Consider the following 20,605-nt stretch of genomic DNA (forward strand, 5'->3'; position numbering starts at 1 on the left):
TAAATGTCAAAGGCTTAACACCAACCAGTTAGATTGCAAAAGATCTGGGGCTATTATTACAAGTTAATATGTGACATTTATCTTATTCAAAAAGCCCACAATTGTAACAAATTTTGCAGAAAACTACAACCAATAATAATAATCTCCATGGTCAAACGTTCTTTGTGTGAATCTTGTCAATCATGAGTAGGTGTTTTGCAGGAAATAAAAGACCACAAAACTGAGGACGTATATGAAGAGATCAAAATAAATTGGCCTTGAAATAGAGCACCTAACTGCATAAACTAAAATGCTTTATTATGATTGTATTAAACTATTACTCCTTATAGCTGGTCACAATGTAGAATGCCGGAATTTGGCATTTTTTTGGGATGCTAATAAACTGGATTGAATAATGGCAGGCTACCATAAAACAAGAGACTAGATTGCTTATTTCCTTCTTAAAGACTCCACTTTTTTGTCAAGACATATTTATTATTAATTTTATAAACCTATAACATCCATACAGGCTGTTATGGCAGTTCAACGTACTCTGCAATGTTCTTCGACTGTTAAAAGCATTCTGACACTTTAAGTCGACGTAAGATTTGGGCACAGCAACTCATGAGCAAAATGCATTGTTTTACATGAGATGACTGTATTACACAGTTCATACCAACTCCAACCATTTCCCCCAGATCTCATCAAATTTTCTTGGGCATCCTTGTACAGTGTAAACTATGTGCTTCATCGAACAGCGTTTAGCCATATCTAATTACCACTCCCTCATTGTCGACAGGGCTTTTGCTCTCCAGTTTCTCACTAGGTCTCTGCGATTAAGAATCCTTGGCCCAAAAGTATACGTGTTACTCTACTAACACCAATCTCCTCCAAGAGCCCCAAAGGGCCACCATGGGCATCAAGATTGTCGGTTGACCGGTAACTCTCGTGAAATAGTGATGGACACTGTCCCAATTAGGTTTTACGTGGGGACAGCCCCAAATAATGTGCATGAGGGTACCCCTCTTGGCATTTAGTTTGGAATATCCCTGGTTTAATTTTAGACCGCCTTTCAGGGGTACAGTAGATGCAGTGCAGGTAGCTAAATTGGATGAGACACAGGAGATGGATACAGTGCACAGAAACACTTTGGCCTCCCTCCACTCACCAAGTGTACCCAAGACCATTTCTAAGCTAGCTTGCTATTGAGTTAACATCTGGGGATTTTACTATGAGTGATTGGTCCTTGAGATCCCACCTGTTTCCAGAGGTTCTAACAGCAGTTTAAACTCTCAGTGGTTCTATTAATGGGGGTGTACCAGTTGGAGTTGCATGTGTTCAAGCATATGGCGCACTTGAAGGAACCAGAAGAATTGAGACTTGCGCATACAAATGTACTACTTAGGGTAGCAAAGGGCTTAATACAGTCTCCTTCCCAAATGTCCTTAAGGCGGGAAATACCAATAAGTTCCAATGTTTTAAATGCAAGGGTCATCTTGGCAGTCGGGAGTAGGTCACCCTGCCATACGGAAGTTTCTAGCATGATCCATTTATACCAATCTTCATGCATTAGCGCCACGCCACAAAGGACCAATGCAGAGGCTTCAGGAAGAGGTTTAGGAGTATCGGATTTAGATACAAGAATTATAGTGGGTTAGTGACATGAAAGTATTGCAGCTTCAATCTATATGCCAGGTCATCCCTGTCTCCAAACAACCAATTGTTAATTATGATAAGATGGAAGGCCAAGTAGTGTAGCTGGATATCTGCCATGCCCAACCATCTGTCAAACTTAGTTTGCGTGCCTTTGGCCCAGTACACTCTAGGTTGGTCACCCCACCATAAGTATCTTCTTACAGCAGCCTTAAAGTTAATAAAAAATAGGATTGTGGAATAGCATAAGGGAAATTTTGGATAGCACATAGAAATTCAGGAAGTTATCATCTTTAATAGAGCTTTCTTGCCTGTTCTGGTTAACGGTAAAGCAGCGAATACTACAGTCAAGTTCCATCAGCAGAAAAGAGATATTTTGTTTCCATGCCTCTTGAGGATCCTCGAATAATCCAGGGTTTATGCATATTGGGAGGTGAGGCAGCCAAGACAATGTATCCCCGTACCCATCAAGAGAGACCATCAGAATTACTCCAATTCACAGTGAGGCCGGCTATGTCATCATATAGGCGTAAAACTTTATTTATACTGGCACCAGTTATTTGTGTTTTATGCAGAAAAACAGTAAAACTGCGTATATTATAAGGATAAGCTATCTTCTAGGTAATCCACGCACTGAAAGCCTTCTACCAGTACATCTATCTTGATCCATCACCCTAGTGGTTCGACTGACGGGGCAAATGAAACTGGCAAATCTCTGAATTTGGCTGTGGAGAGTTGAAGCTGGAAAACATAGAGCTGGTGTAGGGCCAGCAAAAAGGCTTTTGTGAGTATGTGTATGCTTTGTGTCGAGTGCTATAACCTGAAGTACCTGTCCCGGCCTATGTATCCTAATAAGGGCTGCAGCCTTGTCCTGCATAACTGCTTTAAAAGCTTCCCAGATCATAATAGATGAATAAACTGAGCTCTGGTTGGTCTAATAGTATTCCTCAACATCAGGTCGATGAGATGACACAATCTCCATTCATGAGCCACTAAACATCTAATTTCCCTCTGGTCCTAGGGCCCCCTCCCTCTACAGAGCTTCATTTTGATACTAGAGTGCGATATGAAATATCTCTCGGTAAAATGGCTGTTAACAACTGCGTTGATGTCTAAGGCAAATAGAAATATATGATCTAATCGGGAAAACAAAAATATTTATACGAGAAGTGGAATGTGTATAGTAATTTGCCAGGGTGCTTAGCTCTATAAGCGTCACAAAGGCCCAAGGAGTCTACCCAGTCCTGTAGACTACAGGATCTCCTCTTGTTTGAGAGAGAAAGATTCATTAAAGTCACTAACAATCATTAGTTTACATGGGGCAGATTTAAAAGTATATCAGTTAGGGATTGTATTGTGGTGTCCAAAAGAGCAGTAAGAGCCTAGACACTAAATGTCCTCTGTTGACGATGCAGATGTCCAATTACCATCACATATCTGCCTATGGGATCCGCATAGGACCCATCAACTACCATATGGAATGACCTGTGCAGCAAGATGGCCACTTCCCTGGAACCATAAGTAATCTGCACGATAGATCTTGTCAAATCCATAGTGGCCCCAACATTTACAGTTGGTTCCTAGTAAATGAGTCTCTTGACTGAGGAGAAGGGGGCTTGATGTTGGGCAAACTGCAGCACTGTTACTCTTTTTATCTTGCTACAGAACCTATTAACATTCCATGGCGCAAGTTTGTATGTATTAGTATTCAGTGTGTATTTCCTAGCCATCAGGTTGTACTGGTAACACATCATAGATTAATCTCACCCCACACTTCCACACAGAAGTATCTGTCACCCATACTTATAAAACTTACAGAAATAATGCGCTGCATAAGGAAAAAAGTCTATCTGCTTCCAATGACCCATGAAGTAAATTGGGTTAGGATAGCAAAGAGAGTGGGGTCATAGGGGCTGGGTCATCACCCTATAACAGAATCATGTCATAGTAATATGTGAACATGCTACCTCTTGTCCAAGAGTATACACTACTGAAAACAAATTGAGGAGAGAATACAGAAAATAACATGTTAATCTACATAAGGCATCACTGTGATAAAGACCTCCCCCCACCAATCCGAGCCCCCCCCCCTCCCCCTAATTGCACTTTACAGTTGCCGATTGGACGTTCAACCGATTTTGGCTCTCGCATATCCTCAACAGAGTCATTGTTGAACTCTGCCTGGGAGTCCCCCTCCGCCCGCAACTATGATCTGCTCCTCAGACCAGTTGTGCCACTCCCATGGCAGGCTCCTTTTCATCCTCCCAACTGCTGCCTGGTACTGGAGAATGGGGTCTGCTTAACATTCTAGTAACTATGGGAAAACCATAGTGGAGCTTGCCCCAAAGGATGGGAGTCCTTTTGCTCTAGCCATCTGTAGATTGACATCTGTCTCTATAGTTTCGACAGACACAGCACCTAGATACCCCTAGGGTTGACAGTGTTACTCTTTACAAATGCAGTCTGATTGATTGATAGGCCAGAATTGGTAAAATGAAAGTTCGAGGTGAAGCCCCTGCCGGGGGCCTAGGTGCCAGTAAAGGATGCACTCTCTCCACTAGACACACTTGGAGAAGCCATGCTTCCGTATCAAGAACAGGAGCCATGTTGTCATAATTGTAGTCTGTTGGAGGTCCAGAGGACACAGCAGGGCAAACCAATGTGGCAATTGTTGTACTGGTAGGGGCCTCTGCATATTCAGTAGAATCTTCCAATTGCTTGGTGGTTTTGAGTTGACTTGTTACTGGAGTGTCTTCATAGTATCTTCCGCTTCCAGGATTCTCCCCTCCATCTCAATTACCATGGTTGCAATGTTAAAGCGGTCTTGTCTAAGAAGGCGGAGTACTGTACTAACTTCACTGATTTTGATCTTTAGAGACTAGCTGGTGTCTCCAATAGCTTGTATGATAGTCAATGTTGCATCTGCTGGCGGGTCCGCCTAGCCCGAGAGAGCCAACGAGGCTCCAACTGGGGTGGAAGGTCTTGCAAATGTGCCCATAGTAGCTTACTCACACGAGCCTGCTTTATCCTTCACCATGACTTCACTGAGAGAGGGAAACCCAGCCAAGGCCCCTCGGAGATGCCAATGTAGAAATTAAACTGCAGGGCCCCCCTTCTCAAGTATCACCCTGACTTAAACGGTAAGTGTATAGAAAATCAGAGTCCACCTGAACCGACACCAGTCGGAGGGGCACGAGCAGCTCCATAATGCCTCCCACATGCAATAGTAATGTCTCGGATGAGGGGCAATATGGCACTGTGGGAGTTCCTCGCCAATATGAAGGACCAGTGTCTGCATGACACTATTCCACCCACGGGGCTAGTCAGACTGTATGGTCATCCAGAGGGAAGGCGTGAGTTTTCACCAGGGGAAAGGTAAATCTGATGTGACACAGTATCTCAACACTCATGGAGCGCTGGTTTTCCCAGGCAATGCTCTACTTTCAATAGCACCGCTTGCATGCTGCCAGAAATCAGTCAGGCTCAGGGGCCCATTTGATCAAACTTGAGCTGTACCACCTCAGGCAAGCGCACGCCGTCCCCAGAGTGTTGCAGTAGCTTCTTCTTTACCCCACAGATTCACCCAACGTTGCTAAGCCACAGTCAGTCCAAGAAGTAAGTGATCGTGTGCTGCTCAGCAGCCGGCTCCACAGTATATCACCAAGTCAGTGCTCCAAAGCGGGTGAGCATCTGTGCAGCCTTTGTTCGTGTCTGATCACCAAATCATTTCCGTTATGGTCCGGTTACAGGCTGGAAATTAGATGGCGTTTTGAGGGGTGGATTAAGTAGAGGATTATGAACGGATGTAAAAATATTCAGGGCTGCTGGTGGGGGTCTAGAAAACCATGGCTTTTATCTTCAGTGGCTCAGCCACTTCCCCAGCACTCAAATCTTTTACTTAAAACTCATACATTTAAAACACCAGAAGACACTTACACACCAGCCTCTGTGAATAAGACAACCAAGAACAGCGTGAGCCTTCCATTCTTCACAAGAGGACATAGCTACTCTTAATGGAACAATTACAGTTACAGAGTTATTGCAAATAGTTTACTTGCTCTTTGTTGAAACCTCTTGACCAACCACCCCCCCAAACATATCCCACAAAATGTGTTCCAAATCATTCAAAAAAGATACTTACATGCTGCTAGTAAAGAATTCCTTAGTTAGGTAACTGTAGATCGAGGTCTTTCCTAACCTCTTTCAGCAAAATCCAGGTGAAAAAAATAGCATATTACTTAAAAAGAACTAAAATGTCATTCAGTTAAAGCTCCTCACTTGACAGATGAGAAATTTGAAGGGTGGGAAAACGGCCTCCTTGGTTGGGCAGCTTTGAGGTATATGTGTGAATTTTAGTATAATATATTTGAATCGGAACAATCTAAGCAGTCGGTACTGTTTAAGCAGTAATGAATGCATTTTTGTGTGAATATATTAGTGCCTGCATGAGAGGCAGAAGGAAGTCAATTGAGTGAACAAAGTAGTGAACCGAAACAAGCTAGTGTAAGTGAAGTTACTTTGGTCTTGGGACTTCATCCTTTTCTACTGATTTTCTCTGTAGTGTATGTTTTTAGAAATGGTTTGTCAGCAATGAATTCAAAGTGGGGTCAGGTGAGATTGAATGCGGAGTTGTTCCTGAGGTTAGTTCTATTTATTGAAGTTGAGTAAGGCTACTTCATTTCTCCAATATTCATGGCATGGTATTGCTTTGTCCTTCCAAGTGCATGTTATCTTTTATGATGGCAAAGGCCAACACAATGTTAAAAGTTTTGTTTTGCTATAGAACAGAGCTTTAGATAAGTAGAAGACCGAACTCACTAAAGTCCCCTCTGCTGGTTTTAATGAAGAAGATATTGTTCATTGAGTTTATATTCCTCCTCCGTGAATTGATCATGTGTTCGGTTGAGGTGTTTTACATCTCCACCTGTTAGCATCTGGCTTTATAGAGTTATTCAGGATGCTTAAAGGTATAATGTGCTAAGAATAGGACTAGGGCCTGGAAAACTGATTTAGAAAATTTTAATGATTCAGCTCCGCAGCAAGAACTGTTTCATTGTGGGGAGTTGGATTTCTAAAGTTGTCTCAAAGTTTTAAGCTTTTTTTTCAGGTGACTCTGTCATTCCTTAGGATAGAGTACAATTCTGATAGTTTACCCAGTAACTTCTTTCGGTGTGTTTGTTAGAGAACCACATATATTCGTTTTTCTGCTGACTCCATATGTATACTTACCAGACCTGCCTACTCGCATGGCTCCACAGTGTTCTCACCCGTTTTCGCCTCCCTTCACACGATCACCTGGTGAGTAGCCAAAATCACTCGATGGCAGCCAATGCGGGCTGGAACCCAAATCACAAAGTGGCTTTTCACTCATCTTTGCAGGCTGTAAGCAGCCGATGTCTATTAAGGGGTGTCAAAACACCCCAGGATAATAGTGGCAGCCTCAGCTACCCTTTTTTTTCGTTTCTAGTGTGTTTGGAATTGTGGAGGGCCAAGTGCCTCTTAAGTAGCTCTCAGCACGAGGCCTCACCCTTAAAGGGCACGCGCCCTCTTCACATGGTAAAATTTAGTGGTAGTTTGACAGGTCTTACTTACTGAAATTACTACTATTTGTATTGCAGGCCTTCCAAGTTTTGTTGATATTGAACCAAGCATTTTATTTAAGCTAAGCCGTTCCTCCACCAAAGTATTTTCTCTTTTGCAAAGGTAATTATGATTTTTAGGATGCCAACTATTACTTATCTGATGTGCGTTAGTCTGTTAGGTTTCTATCTAGCAATCTGGGAGGAATTTGTCCGATGACTACAAGGTACCTTATTGAGAATGTATTTTTGTTTAAAATTAGTAGCATCAGCAGCTAGAAATAACGTTAAGAAGCCCTGGCATTCTCTTTTTAAAACCGCTTGAAAGATCTCTGCATCGAAGACATAAAAAGCACGGATGGACCTCTACTGCAGCTTGTTAGAGCTTTCCTATTATTTCCAACATTTGGTCTGTTTACCTCCTTTACTCTCTTTTGCCCATTACTTTTCATTCTTGTGTTAAGTGTAGAATATATACAGCTTAGATCACAATATTGGTCATGCAAAGTTTACGCATAGTGTGATTCAGAAGAGATTAAAACTTTAATGGTGTCTTTTTCTTCCTCTCTGTTCTCGATCTATATCTGTGACAAATATCATACCCTTTTTTTTCTGTCCTGACTGCCTTTGCTTTTTAGGTCTCGCCTAAAACAGCGGGTGCGCTGTATGTTGTAATACATTGTTATCTTACAGTAGGTTAGAGCCTGCCCATTGGTTGGCCTCACTGTCACTCTCAATTACTTGCTTCGTATTCGATTCCTTGTGTGAGATTTACTTCCTTGTTATGAATTTGTCCCTCTCCTGAAGCATGGATGCATCACTGTGTCCTTAAATTGCCCCTTTTGTTTTGGGAGGGGGTGGTCTATTTAATTATTTCCAGTTAAGCAATCTACAAGAGTGTGTGTTTTCCTGCTGTCTCCCCCGTGTGCTTCTCTGCACCTCTATCTCTGTGTTGTTCTATCTCGCCATGTACTTCTGTGCCCTCTGCCTCTGTGTTCCGGTCCTGCAGTGTGCTTGCATTTTATCTGCCTCCCATGGTCTCTGATGCTCTTTCTTGCCCTGTGGTTTTGTGCTCGCCCTAACCTACCTGGTCTCCTTGTCGCTGTGTCTCGCTATATGCTTCTCTGCCTCTGCTGTGTTGCTTCCCCCAGTCTCTAAGGTGCCATGTTTCACTGTGTGCTTCTGTGCTCCCCATCTCCTTCTTGCTCTGTCTGGCTCTGTGCTTCTCTTCCCCTCCTGTGTTTTCATCCTCCATATACTACTCCTGAACCTATCAGCCAAAGGGGTATCATTATTAACTTAATAGATTTTCACCAACGGAGAAGTCATGAACTCTTGATTGTAGGAATTTGGTAAAGTAGTTGTTGCATTTGATATTATCCCCAGATACACACCTTTGCTACAAGACAAGGCTTTTTGTCCGAGATGGTCTTTAGAGAAAGTGCTGACGAAAGATATGTTTGATTTTCTATTTTCTTTCACTTTTCTATTATCCCTCTCATCACCAGCCCCAGGTGAAATTTCAATTACTGTGGCATCATTTTGGTAATTTCTATAATTTTCTGTTATGTTCTGTTAGAAATTGGGTTGCTAATTGACTTGGGTGTGATCCTTGGTCAATCAGCAACAACAATCCTAGTCTGAGTAAAGCACAAGTAAATTAAGGTGTATTCCACGCCCGATAGATTGGCACACAGCAGTCAGCCTTAACTTGAAGGCAAAGTTTTTTATGCAGCAGATCAAACAGTAAAAACTCCACACAAATAGATCCCACACCAGGTTAGAAAAATAAAGCTTAATTTAATAAATAATGCAAGACCAAAATTCCAAAAATCCAATTAGTAGAACCAGAGATATTACATGTCAACGTTTTTAGGGAAAAATAGTGGCAAAAAAGCGCAAACTGTGGATATCTGGTCGTGCTGGACCGGGAAAAAGTTGCATGTTCATGCCGAACACGATTGGAGCCTGGGCTGGCTACAGGGACCAAGTTAGTCCCTCTGAAATAGTACCTTAAATACTGGTTTGCAGAGCATTGTGAGAAACCGCGTCAAAGTTGTGTTGCGCAGTCGAAGTGATATGTGGGTTTTGAGTTGTGGTAATGCTGCGATGCTAGGACCTGAGTCATCGTTGAGGATCCTGTTGTCGGGGCTTGCGATGTGAAGTCCGGTGTCAAGGATGAAGTGCACAGTCTGAGTGACGTGTTGGCTCTGATAAGCTGTGAGGCTGCAATGCGGAGCCAGGCATAGTCATCGCGGTTGCAGTCAACCTACCATGTGAGGGCCTGCACAAAGAATGTGTCGTGCAGAAGCAGATCCAAAGGTTCTGCGGTGGCGGCAGTGATGCGGGTCTTTGCGACTGGTCCAATTCACACAGCAGCGGAGATGTCGTTTTGCTCTGGGTCACGCCCTGCAGCAGAGGATATGCATCCGTTCCACTGGATCCACAGAGGCTGGTAGAGCACCTTAAGCCCACTTCCAAGCGTTCAGGACTGGGGTGGCACTACTTGGCAGGGTAGACTAAGATGGCAGAGTCCAGGTGCAGATGTAATGTGGTTGGAAGGCTGTTATGTTCCTGAGGCGTCAGATACGAGGCCAGCCAACTAGCCCTTGGAGTTACTGGGTTCTGAGTTCAAGAGATACAGATCCAGTCCTTCTCACCCAGGCAAGAGGGCAGCAGGTCAGCACAGCAAAGCAGGAGTCTAGCAGAGTGGCAGTCCTTCAGCAGCGCAGCAGTCCTCCTTCCTGGCAAAGTACCCACAGGCCCAGAAGTGTACTGAAGACCTGGTGCCGGTTGTCCTTCTTTTATAGTATTTACACTATGGAGGGTTAACCTATCTTTTTAAATCCCGTTTTGTTGCGTGAGATAGTTGCGTGTCCCGTAGTCTACCCCTTCAAAGTATGAGAACTACTAGGTGAATTGGTGTGATCAGCGCATCTTTGGGATATTTTTGTTGTGTTCTCAGCCACAGGTGCCATGTGTGGCCTGCTTCATCACCGGACTCCCACCCTACTTACCTATTGTGGGACGGCCAGGCTCAACTTATTTTTTATTTTAAATATCTTTTTATTACTTTAAACAAAAGAAAAACAAATCGACACAGCATAAAAGACAATCGGCAAGGCACGGTCATAGTGTGATAACACTGTGGTGACAATAGCAAAATATATACAAAGAAATGACAGTTTATCCCTTGAGATAGGTCAGGGGGATAGCGATTCCTCCTCTGAGGAATGTACCGGGGCCACACACATCCCTCCCCTATATGCGTTCCACCCAGACCACACTGCGGACCACTTTCTGGGGCATCCTCTTGCCATATATACCGTCTTTTCTCTGAACATGCAGCAGTCAAGACTTCTCTCCCAGGAGGCCAAGGTAGGCGGAGCCGACGCTCCCCTCTGCCGGGCTGTATCTCGTTTGACCACCATCATCCCCAATGTAGCCCAGGTCCTTTCCATAGTTAAATCAGTGGGACCCCACATGTTTAAGAGACATCACTTAGCCTCCGGACGAATGGTCTTATGCAGCACCTCCTCCATTACCTCATGTATCTCTCGCCAATACTGTTGTATCTGGTCGCATTCCCAAATTATGTGGATGAAGGTACCCGTGTGCCCACAACGGCGCCTGCAATTGCCCCGTCACCCCTCCCCATATGAACTAGCTGTGGACCAGTGACATATGTTTGGTGGAGTATGTTAAGCTGGACCAATCGCAGACGTGCCGGGATGGCGACCTTCCTGGGTGAGGCAACCGCCTCCCGACACTCCTAGTCATCAAATTCTAAACCATCTCTCCCAACACTCTTGCAGGTGGCCTAGAGGATCGGAGGTATTGTTAATCAATTTCTTGCATGTGAGGGAGATCACTTTTTGGGGAAGATAGCTGTCTAGCAAACGACCCTCCAGTGGTGATGATTCTGGGGGGGTTGTGCCTTTCTGTAGGGCAGTGGTAATGGCGTGTCTAATCTGCGTGTATCGGAATAATTCTGTGGTGGAGGCTCAACTCTTTTTGAGCGGAGCTCTTAAGCTACGGCCTTAAAGTGAGTTAAAACTGCTGGCTGGATCCTAATTCCTTGTTTAATCCGAAGGTCCTTTGGCATGATTAAAAACGGTGAGCTGTCACAGGGGTACAATGGCAGTAGACATCTAAGGTCGACATGTTTCAGCCATTTAATGCCCAGTGGGTCAGTCAGCTTTGTTCAGGACTAGTATAGTGTAATAATGCCTATGTTCTGTGGCTGTTAATTTCAACCAATATTACATGCGTTTGTACATAAATTCAATAAAGCATGCATGCAACTGTACAGAGACAGTAATTAGACTTTCTTTGCTATGGCCTGAACTAGAAGAGAAAATGGATATAATTGAACACTGCAATTGTATATGTCTCATAATCACATAGAATCTCCCTTTTTGTGCTAAGAAACATGCACACACGTAAGAACCCCTTAATGTGTACATATATATACATTTAAAAGCACATCAGACAAAAGATAAATCAAATTGTACAAAATAAGATTATAAACAGCGTACAACGTGCATATACAAAATTAGTGGAAATAGTGAAAGAAGGTTGTAAGGGCCTAGATCTGATAGTCATCATAAGGTTAGGGGGTGAGACGGTCCCAGTAGTCACACACTGTCAGGAAAAGCAGAAATGTAGGATTGTTTTTGAAGATTTTAAATGCATTAGATCAAATCTGTAGCCACCTTTACTTTCTATGTCCACGAACACACCTACTTGATTCCCAGTAACCGTGCATGTTAGTGCTGCTCGCGCTGAATGGTGTTTTAGACCAGGGTTGTTATCACGCAGCAGTATCGGGATCGCCTAATGAGTGGCAGTAAGTTTGTGTCAGAATTGTTGCTTAATCGACCATAATCTGTTTGGCCCCGTGGGTTTTTATGTCAGCCAATTGTTTGGGGAAGCGTGTCTCTGCGTCCTCGCCACTTGTTGCTCATGCGCCGTGTGTATGTTTGCGGAAGGCTGGTAAATGTAGTCCCGCCTCTGCACTGTGATTGAAGTATGTGCATACCACTACTAGCCCTTTTATGTTTCTAAAATATATGTAGAATATTCAGTGACATGTCCATTCCATAAAAGGTTATGGGGTGTTAAATGGACAGGCCCAGAATATTAAAGGGCAGAATCTCTATAAGCCTGGAAAAAGAATCAATGTCATGGTACTGTAGTCATGTGAGGCGACAGATTGCTAATTTAATTTTTTTGTGCCTTTTTATTAAAATTCAAGTGAATCAAAAAAAACATAATTTAATATTTGATGATGCTTTTCAGCCTGCTCCAATCAAAGTCACCTCAGCTCAAATCACGATTGTACAAAAAGAAAAACCCCGCACCGTGAGAAGCACAGCATTTTTCAAAATTCCTGCAACTAAACCAAAAGTGCAGCCTTCAGACACTGCGAAGCAAGATTCAACCAGTAAACATGTTATTGTTAATGGAGTCGTGTCTCCCCGAAGAAACAACCAGCAAAGATCTCATGGTAAGCATCTTAGCACCTCTGTAATTTACTTGTAGTTGTGGTTGGCAGTATTTGTAACTCTAATGTTACAGGCAACCGATAGCAAACCACATAATTTAGGGATACACCTGCTACACCAACCGACCACAACATTGCCTGGCAATGCTCAGTTGTATAAGACAAGCCATGGAATAGCAAGAGACAAAAAAAAGGCAAAGGACAAACTTTATTTGAAGAAATGGAGAGTGATTCTGAGGTCAAAAAGGGAAGCAATGATATTTTAAGGCAGTCTGGTATCTGAGGGAGAAAGGGATATTTAATTTGCTATTAAATGTTTGGCTAATTTCTAAATTTCACCACAAAAGGATGATGGTTTGGGTTCAGCATCTTGCCTACAGATAGCTTTTAGCGGTTTGCTGTTGAAAGACTTAGTGTGGACAATACCAAAACATAGTGAGTTTGTGCCACCCCATAGTTTACAATTGGTTTGCTTTCTTTTCCTCATTTGCTTGCTTCCTTCATTCATTAGCTCGCCTGCCTGACTTTATTTTTGTTTTTCTTATGGAGCCTAGCTACTTTACTAAGATTCTCATTGGATGTCTTGTATTCTTACTCTGCTCACAGCCAGGGAACACTTTTTTTTTCTTTCAGCAATCCATAAGTGTGCATGTGTTTTCTAGGCTGTCTCCTGCATGCTCCCCCCCCCCTCCCCCCTTCAAATACCCACCCCCCTTTTTGCCCTCCATATTGCTTACCCCCTTCCACCAGGTTGTCTAATGTTCCCTCCCACCAAGTCCTTTTTGCTTTATTCCTTTCCCGTTTCAAGTTCCTCTATTGCTCCTGCATGCACTTCCTTTTTCCCCCTGTATTGACTATAGATTCGCTCTTCTCTTGCACCCTCAGCTCTCCCACGGCAAATACATTTATGCATCTCATTTTTATGAGGGCCTGACCGCAATCATTTGCTGCCAGGCTGCCCCATTTTCATAAAGCGTTTGTGTGCATGTGTACGTTTTTTGTTTACTGATTTTTATTTTAATGTACTGCTCCTAGTAGGTGGCACTATGGAATTTATCATGGAATGATAACATTTTAAATGAAATGCTGTATGCGCTCATGGATGGTGAGGCATGCCAGGGCATATAGCATCACGCTGGGTTGCCACAGACTAATTACTCGTATATGCATACAGGTCATTGCGCCTTTTCATTCTTTTTTTTGTTTTTTCGATGATACACAGCATCTGAAAACAGCATTTCTTTTCCCCAGTACTGTGCATCTTTGCCAAAACACATTGGCACAGCCAATAGGTTGAATAGGCGACATATCATGGCATTGCCAGTGCTTTAGTATAAAGTAGATTGAAGTCTTATTGATTCTGGAATGCAAATGTAAAGATTGGTATGGCAAGAGAATAATAAGGTGTTAATCAATAGCACTATGGTATTTGTTTGAGGAGCAGATTCCAGCATTTGTCAGATACACATTTTCAGACATGAAAACACACTTTAGAGAGTTTTTAGGTCTGACTCGACAGCGCTACTGTTGTGATGAATGTATAAAAACACCTTCAGGAGTACAACATATAGGGACTTGGGCTCCGCCCACATGGGTGGTAGTCAGGAGTACATGTTTTGATGGGGCACAAGTAGTGTGTTTCCACAGAAAAAACGTGCTTCCCCTCCACGCAGCTGTGATTGTGTTCATTGATCCTCCTGCCTGAGCCAGCAGCGGTATGGCTGCCTGAGATTGGACTTTCAGGGTGCGAGCATGGCATTGTAATGCTGTTAATGTGTCTTAGGTAACTAGTTTACAGTGTGGGTTTTCTCTGGCAGAAGCACACATGGGTGAAGGACAGTTGAGATGAATATATTACAGGCCCAGCAGCCTTCCCTTCTGTAATTAACTTAAGACTTCAGAGTGAAGTTTTGGGCTTGAGAGCAGGGTGGGGTGCCTGGAGCTACACTAATCATGAACTGTTAGGTCTGGTGAGAAAGTAGGCCTCTCTTTTGTTTATCACATAAGGTCAGGAGACATTTTTTACATTGAATGCGCTACAGCATATTCCATTTCAACGTGGTCGTTACAACGGCTGCGTTGTTCCAACGCGAACCATTAATCGCAAGTCATTTCAACGACTTGCTTTAGGGAGCGTGCTGGTGTTGGATTTACCATCCAGCACCTTCCCTGCTGTTTCACAAACTGGAGTAGGAATAGTAAATTGTACTACTCGTAAGTCCAGCGCTCCCCCTACAGCAAGTCATTGTAACGACTTGCGATGTAATGGTTCACGTTGTAACAATGCGGTCATTGTAACAACTGCATTGTAATGGAATGCGTTGTAAAGACATATATTCATAAGGTCAGGTGACAACTGCACTGAGAGAAGGGCTTAGGCTCCACCCACATGTTGGTTCCTCTGGGTACAGGATTTGATTGGACTGCATTTGTGTATGTGCACTGAAAAAGGCTGCTTTTCTTTGAGTTTTTCGCTTATGGCAAAGCTTATACTTGGTACACCAGGGCTGAGTTTTTATGGTGGCAAGTCAGTGAGCATGACTGTAGGCCTAATCTGTTTAAGAAATGTTATGATAATGGCATCCAGGCCTGACGTATGTATTATGAAAAGTATGTGTTGGAAGTCAATATGCATTTAAGTGTGGATTATTACTCTATATTAAAGACTACATATAGGTATTTTGTTCCACAGAATCACACCGATTACTGTAGGAGGCAGGGGTTTTGGTTACTCCCAAGTGCGAAACCAAGGAGTCGGAATGTTTGCTCTGTAAAAACCCTTGTTAGGCCGTAGAAGAAATAGCATTTTTGTTTGCAAACTGTAATTGTGTATCCCATTCTAATTGTACGATGGTGTGCCTGGTGGTTACCTTGTGGGAAAACTTAAGTTCAACACTGTAGGACTCAGTTGGTAAGGGGGCAATCTGTTGCCCTAAATGATGCACAGGGAAACCTTGCCTGATGCCATAGGTCCGTTCTGCTTTGAATGAGATATTATGATAAAGGCAGTTTGTATAGTGTTTTATAATGAAAAGCATTTGTAAAAGCAGTAAACCTTTAACAGTTGGTTTCTATCACATTGTGTTGCAGGTTATCAACAGGTGTTTTCTTATATGAAATCTCATAGATTACTATAGTAGGCAAGAGGTTTGGGTTTGGCCTCCCATTCCAACATTCTTTCACTGTGATGATTCTTATGTATATTGTGCAAGCTGTGTTTATGCAGTATGTGTAATTTTACAACTATATGCATGATGGTTGCCAGTTTATGTGCACTTAAAGGTGCAGCGTTGTGGAAGGTGCAGTCCTAATGGTAAAGGCTTTATGGGTTGATTAGGAAAGGTTATGCCAGATGTCATAGGTTTGATCCGTTATGAAACGTTATGACAAGGCCAGTAGGCCTGACCTACTTATTATGACTAGTGTACTGACACAAAGAAAGTCCAAGTAGCCATAGGCTAGGTTACATGAGTAAGGTTTATTAAGTCTTAGTTACAGGATATTAAGATGGTAAATAGTAGATGGGAAGTTCAGCCCACCAGGAGTAACCTCCTTGCTGCTCAGCCCACACACTCCAACTGACACTCTCTCAGCCACACTAGGCACTCCAGCATTCCATTACCTTACCAAGCTCCCTGGCATTCTGCAGCATCAATTCCATACTGGCTGAGCAGCAGGGAACACGTAACTAAGAGAAATGATGCATAGTAAAAAATCACGTCACACCAAATAGCATGTTAGCATTAGGTTTTAAAGGATGGGTTATTACTTTATACGCAGGTATTTTGTTACGTGGAATTTTATAGATTACCAGAGTAGGCATGGGGTTTGGTGTTAGTGATCCACCTGAATAAACAGTGGGATAGGCGATATGCGATTGTTAGGCTCTTTTAGGGGAGATAATATTGTGCTTTGCCAACTGTATTTTTGTGTATATGTATAGTTTTAGGACTGTTCACCTGACAGTTACCTTGTGGAAAGCTTACGCTCAGTACAGAAGACTTGAATTGGTTATGACAAGCCAATATTATTTTCCTTCTTTAAAAAAATGCTTTATTCATCAAGGTTTTTCAGATAAAACAAACATCAGTGACGCATTTACTGCCTGTGACGACATAACTACAACAGAGAACTTGCAACTGTGCCATCATGTTCTGGTTTTTGTGCTTAGTGTCAGTGATTCCGGATGATTCCGTGCCGGTGCCTTGACAGGGGGAACAATTTGTTCCATAAGAGAGTCACAACTGTATTGGCCAGTGTCTACAGTAACCGCCATTCCCAGGAGGGGATCTAGTATCATGGTCCCCAACATCCTGACTATGGGCATGCCCCCAGACTGCAGCAGCCCCAGTCACCTGACTCTGTGCCCATCTACAGCAGTGCTCTCAGTATCACTGATTAGTGTTCTGTATTTTCGACTTGTATATAGTGTGTCTCCCCTGTCCGCCCTCATTTAACCCTCACTTTGCACGAGTCATTCCCTTCTCCCTTGTACACGTTCGGGGCACTTGTGTATACCTATGTTCCAGATGTTCTACTGAATTTTGAGCATTTTGATTGATGCTCAATATGAATAAATAATATTGATCAGAATTTAATATTTCGGGTAAATTTAATGGATGTTAAATATTTGTTCTCTTTAAAATTGTCCCACTGGGACTGTCTATTTTCTGTACTGTTAATTACCCAGGTCCCGGTGGCAAGCTGGGTTATACCCCTTTTTTTGTGATTACCATAATAGGCAAAGGATTTGGTGTTGGTGACCCACCAGAACAAAATATGGCGATAGACAAATTGCACTGTGATAATCCTTATTATGATCTTTTGTAGCGGTTTTATATTTTTTCACATCTATATTATGTACATTTTGTAAGTTTTTTGACGGTTTTCTTGTGGAATGCTTATGGCTGGCACAGTAGGTCTGAGATTATGGTGACTACCCAATGATCAAGGTTATAGGCTGGATTGTGTATAATGAAAAGGTACAATGAAGGAAGTAGGCATGCATCTTGATTGTGAAAAGCATATGTTAAAGATAGTAGTCATTTAAGGGTAGATTATTAATGTTGCGTTAAAATTACTTGTAAAGTGCTCTTACACCGATTGGTTTCATGGCGCTATTCTGTATTAAAGCCTTCAGATCGGTATTTTGTTAGATGGGATCTCGCTTATTACTGTAGTAGAAAGGGGTTTGGGTTCTTGTTACCCCCTCTGATAAGCTTTGGCTATAAATTTGCACTGTTTGAATCCTTGTTAGACCCTCTTAGGAGTGATAGCATTTTGTTTTGCCAAATGTAATCCGTATACTATGTAATTTCTTTACTGTAAGTGTGATGGTTACCTTGTGGGAAAGCTGGAGACCTCTGTTGACTATGCTGATAAGCCAGTGATAACAGCAGAAGGTGTGCTAAGTTTACTATGAAAGATATTTTTGATGCTATAGGTCTGATCTGTTTATTATGAAAAGTTATGAGAAATGCAGTATGCCTGACATACTGATTGCGAAAAGCATATTTTAAAGTCAGTAGGCATTTATGGTGGTTTATGTCTCTATATTAAAGCCTACAGATAGGTATTTTGTTACATGAAATGTCAGATTACCTTTGTAGAGAAGGAATTTGGTGCTGGTTATCACATCTGACAAATCCTGGAGGTATTACGTTTGCACTGTAATCATTCTTGCCAGAATCTCCTTTTTTTTAATTTTTATATCTTGATTTGGTTTTGTAAAATAGACAGTTTACAAACGACATTGAGACAAAATAAAAGGGAGGGTAGGAAATGACTTGCTGCATGTGCACTTGTGATACATGTGACAGGCACGTAGTGGTGACATTTGGATGCGTCAATTGCATTGTCTGGTACATTAGTTTTCTCCATCTCGTCTAAAGTTCCTGCGGCCAGGGCCATACCACAGAGGTAGTGTTCCAACCACCGGATGACCAAGTTAACACGTATCAGTGCCTACACAGAGTAGAAGAATTGGAGCACCTCATCTCAGCCGCACATGTCCTTGACCACATACGGTTTTGCAAACAAGCACTAAATAACAGCAAAGTAGGATATGATTTGTAATTATCAGAACTTTAACCATAAAACAGAACAAAACACACAAAGAAAAAAAAAAACAGAAAAAATCGTCACCACATTGCCACGCCCGACCAGAGTGCGAACAGCGATTGCTCCTGCTATGTAACCACCCCAAGCCAGCGCAGCTTCCCACTAGAATGATTGTCGAGAGGGTCAGTATTTGTGTCTGGGCTGCGTGTGCTCAGGAAATCACTCTGGTATAGCCACCGTCTACCGATCCTCCCCCGTAGGTTGTCCAGCCTCCTGTGAGGAGTCGCACCCTCCGTCCCCTCACGCACCCGTTAGACTTGACAAAATGGCATCCCAGTGCTGAGCTATGGGATACTTGCGGAGCCCCGCTACCTTCTCCCTGCGCAGTGCTGTGCTTTCCGCTTGGGCCCATACTAAAATAGAGCTCCGCCACCCGGCCGCTGCGGGCGGGTCGGTGCATTTCCCACGCTTAGTGATTAGCCTATTAGCTACAATTAAACCCAGGTCAATCTAGAGGTGAGTTTGGGTTGTCTTGGGTCTAGGGTACAGGCCCAGTATACACGCCTCCCACGTCTGCGGTAGCATTCTCTCAGTACTTGTCACTAGCTCCAGGATGATCTCCCTCAAGTATTCTTGTAGAGAAGCGCAGAGCCACAGCATATGCAGCAAGTCCGCATTTTCTTGCAAGCAGCGGGGACATGCTGATGCAGTTATGTGAAAGTACGTATTTATTTCATCGGGGAAAAGGTATGCCCTGCGTACTATGTATGTTTGTATAAGCCTGAATCTGGCATTTCGTGGTATATATTTGTGGGAGTGGCTAATATCCAAGCCCATTCGCTGTCTGTCCAAGGAGTGCCCCTATCCGCCTCCTACTTCGCCCGAAACTGCGTCAGCGGTTGTGTAGTGAGCTTTAGCATTGCTTCTACCAGCCAGTGAATGATATGGGATCCATTACCCATAACGTGCAGGTACTGTAGTAGTACGTGCGTTTCGGGTTTGGTACGGACGTCGCCCCACGCCGTAGTGAGCGATTAAAGGACAGAGGTATACAGTAAAAATTGGCCTGCAGGTAGACCCACAACGTCTGCCATACTTTCGAATATTAGAGCACCCTCGGCGTAAAGATCGCCTAGGGTGTGTAACTCCGTCTCGTGCCAGGACGCCAGCATCCGGCCGGATAGTTGTCCTACCCCTCTGCATCCCCAAGAGTGGGATTGACAGGGCATATGGGGTCTCATTCCTAGTCATATATAAACTCCTTTTATAACAGCGATATGCCAGGGCAAGACACGTTTGTGTTGGGCGTGGAGGCCTAGCAATGGGATGAAACAGGTGGTTGATCTGTGATTGAGACCATGGGGGTTGCGTGGTAGCCGTATCCTCTAAATTAACACCCACCAGCCACTTCGTCACCCACTGCAACTGTGCCGCCAGATAGTATAACTCCAAGTTGGGGACTGCCAACCCACCTCTGTCAGTGGGAGCGTAAAGTTTCCGTAGCTCCATCCAGGGTTGACACTTATTCCAGATGAGATTGCGCAGCAATTGCTCAAGCTCTCTGAAGGTCGCTACTGGGGCATAGACCGGGAGATTGGCAAAATAATATAGACGTTTCGGCAACACCACCATCTTAGTGAGCGCCACTCTGCCCATTACGTTCAATGGGAGAGTCTTCCAGAATTGGATCTGAGCCTTAATGGCAGATATCGCCCTAGTCAGGCTGCCCTCCAGGATGTCAGTAAGGTCCCTGTAGATAAATATAATGAGGTAACGAAATGTGGACAATGGGGTTGGGGTTTCCCGGAAGGGGTACAATCCTGACTTA

At 43.3% G+C, this 20,605-nt stretch overlaps 1 protein-coding gene across 4 annotated transcripts in view; it reads left to right on the top strand.

The window, feature by feature from the left end:
* MTUS1 (microtubule associated scaffold protein 1) overlaps positions 1 to 20,605 on the top strand; it is a 1,021,263-nt gene that overhangs the window by 317,477 nt on the left and 683,181 nt on the right. For all 4 annotated transcript variants that reach the window (XM_085641999.1, XM_085642001.1, XM_085642000.1 and 1 more), the window contains exon 3: positions 12,513 to 12,720. In XM_085641999.1, the coding sequence (XP_085498125.1) occupies positions 12,513 to 12,720 (208 nt within the window). The remainder of the gene's footprint in view (positions 1 to 12,512; positions 12,721 to 20,605) is intronic.

The sequence above is a fragment of the Triturus cristatus genome, chromosome 2_2 (genome assembly GCF_964204655.1).
Source record: "Triturus cristatus chromosome 2_2, aTriCri1.1, whole genome shotgun sequence".
Classification (NCBI taxonomy): Eukaryota; Metazoa; Chordata; class Amphibia; order Caudata; family Salamandridae; genus Triturus; species Triturus cristatus.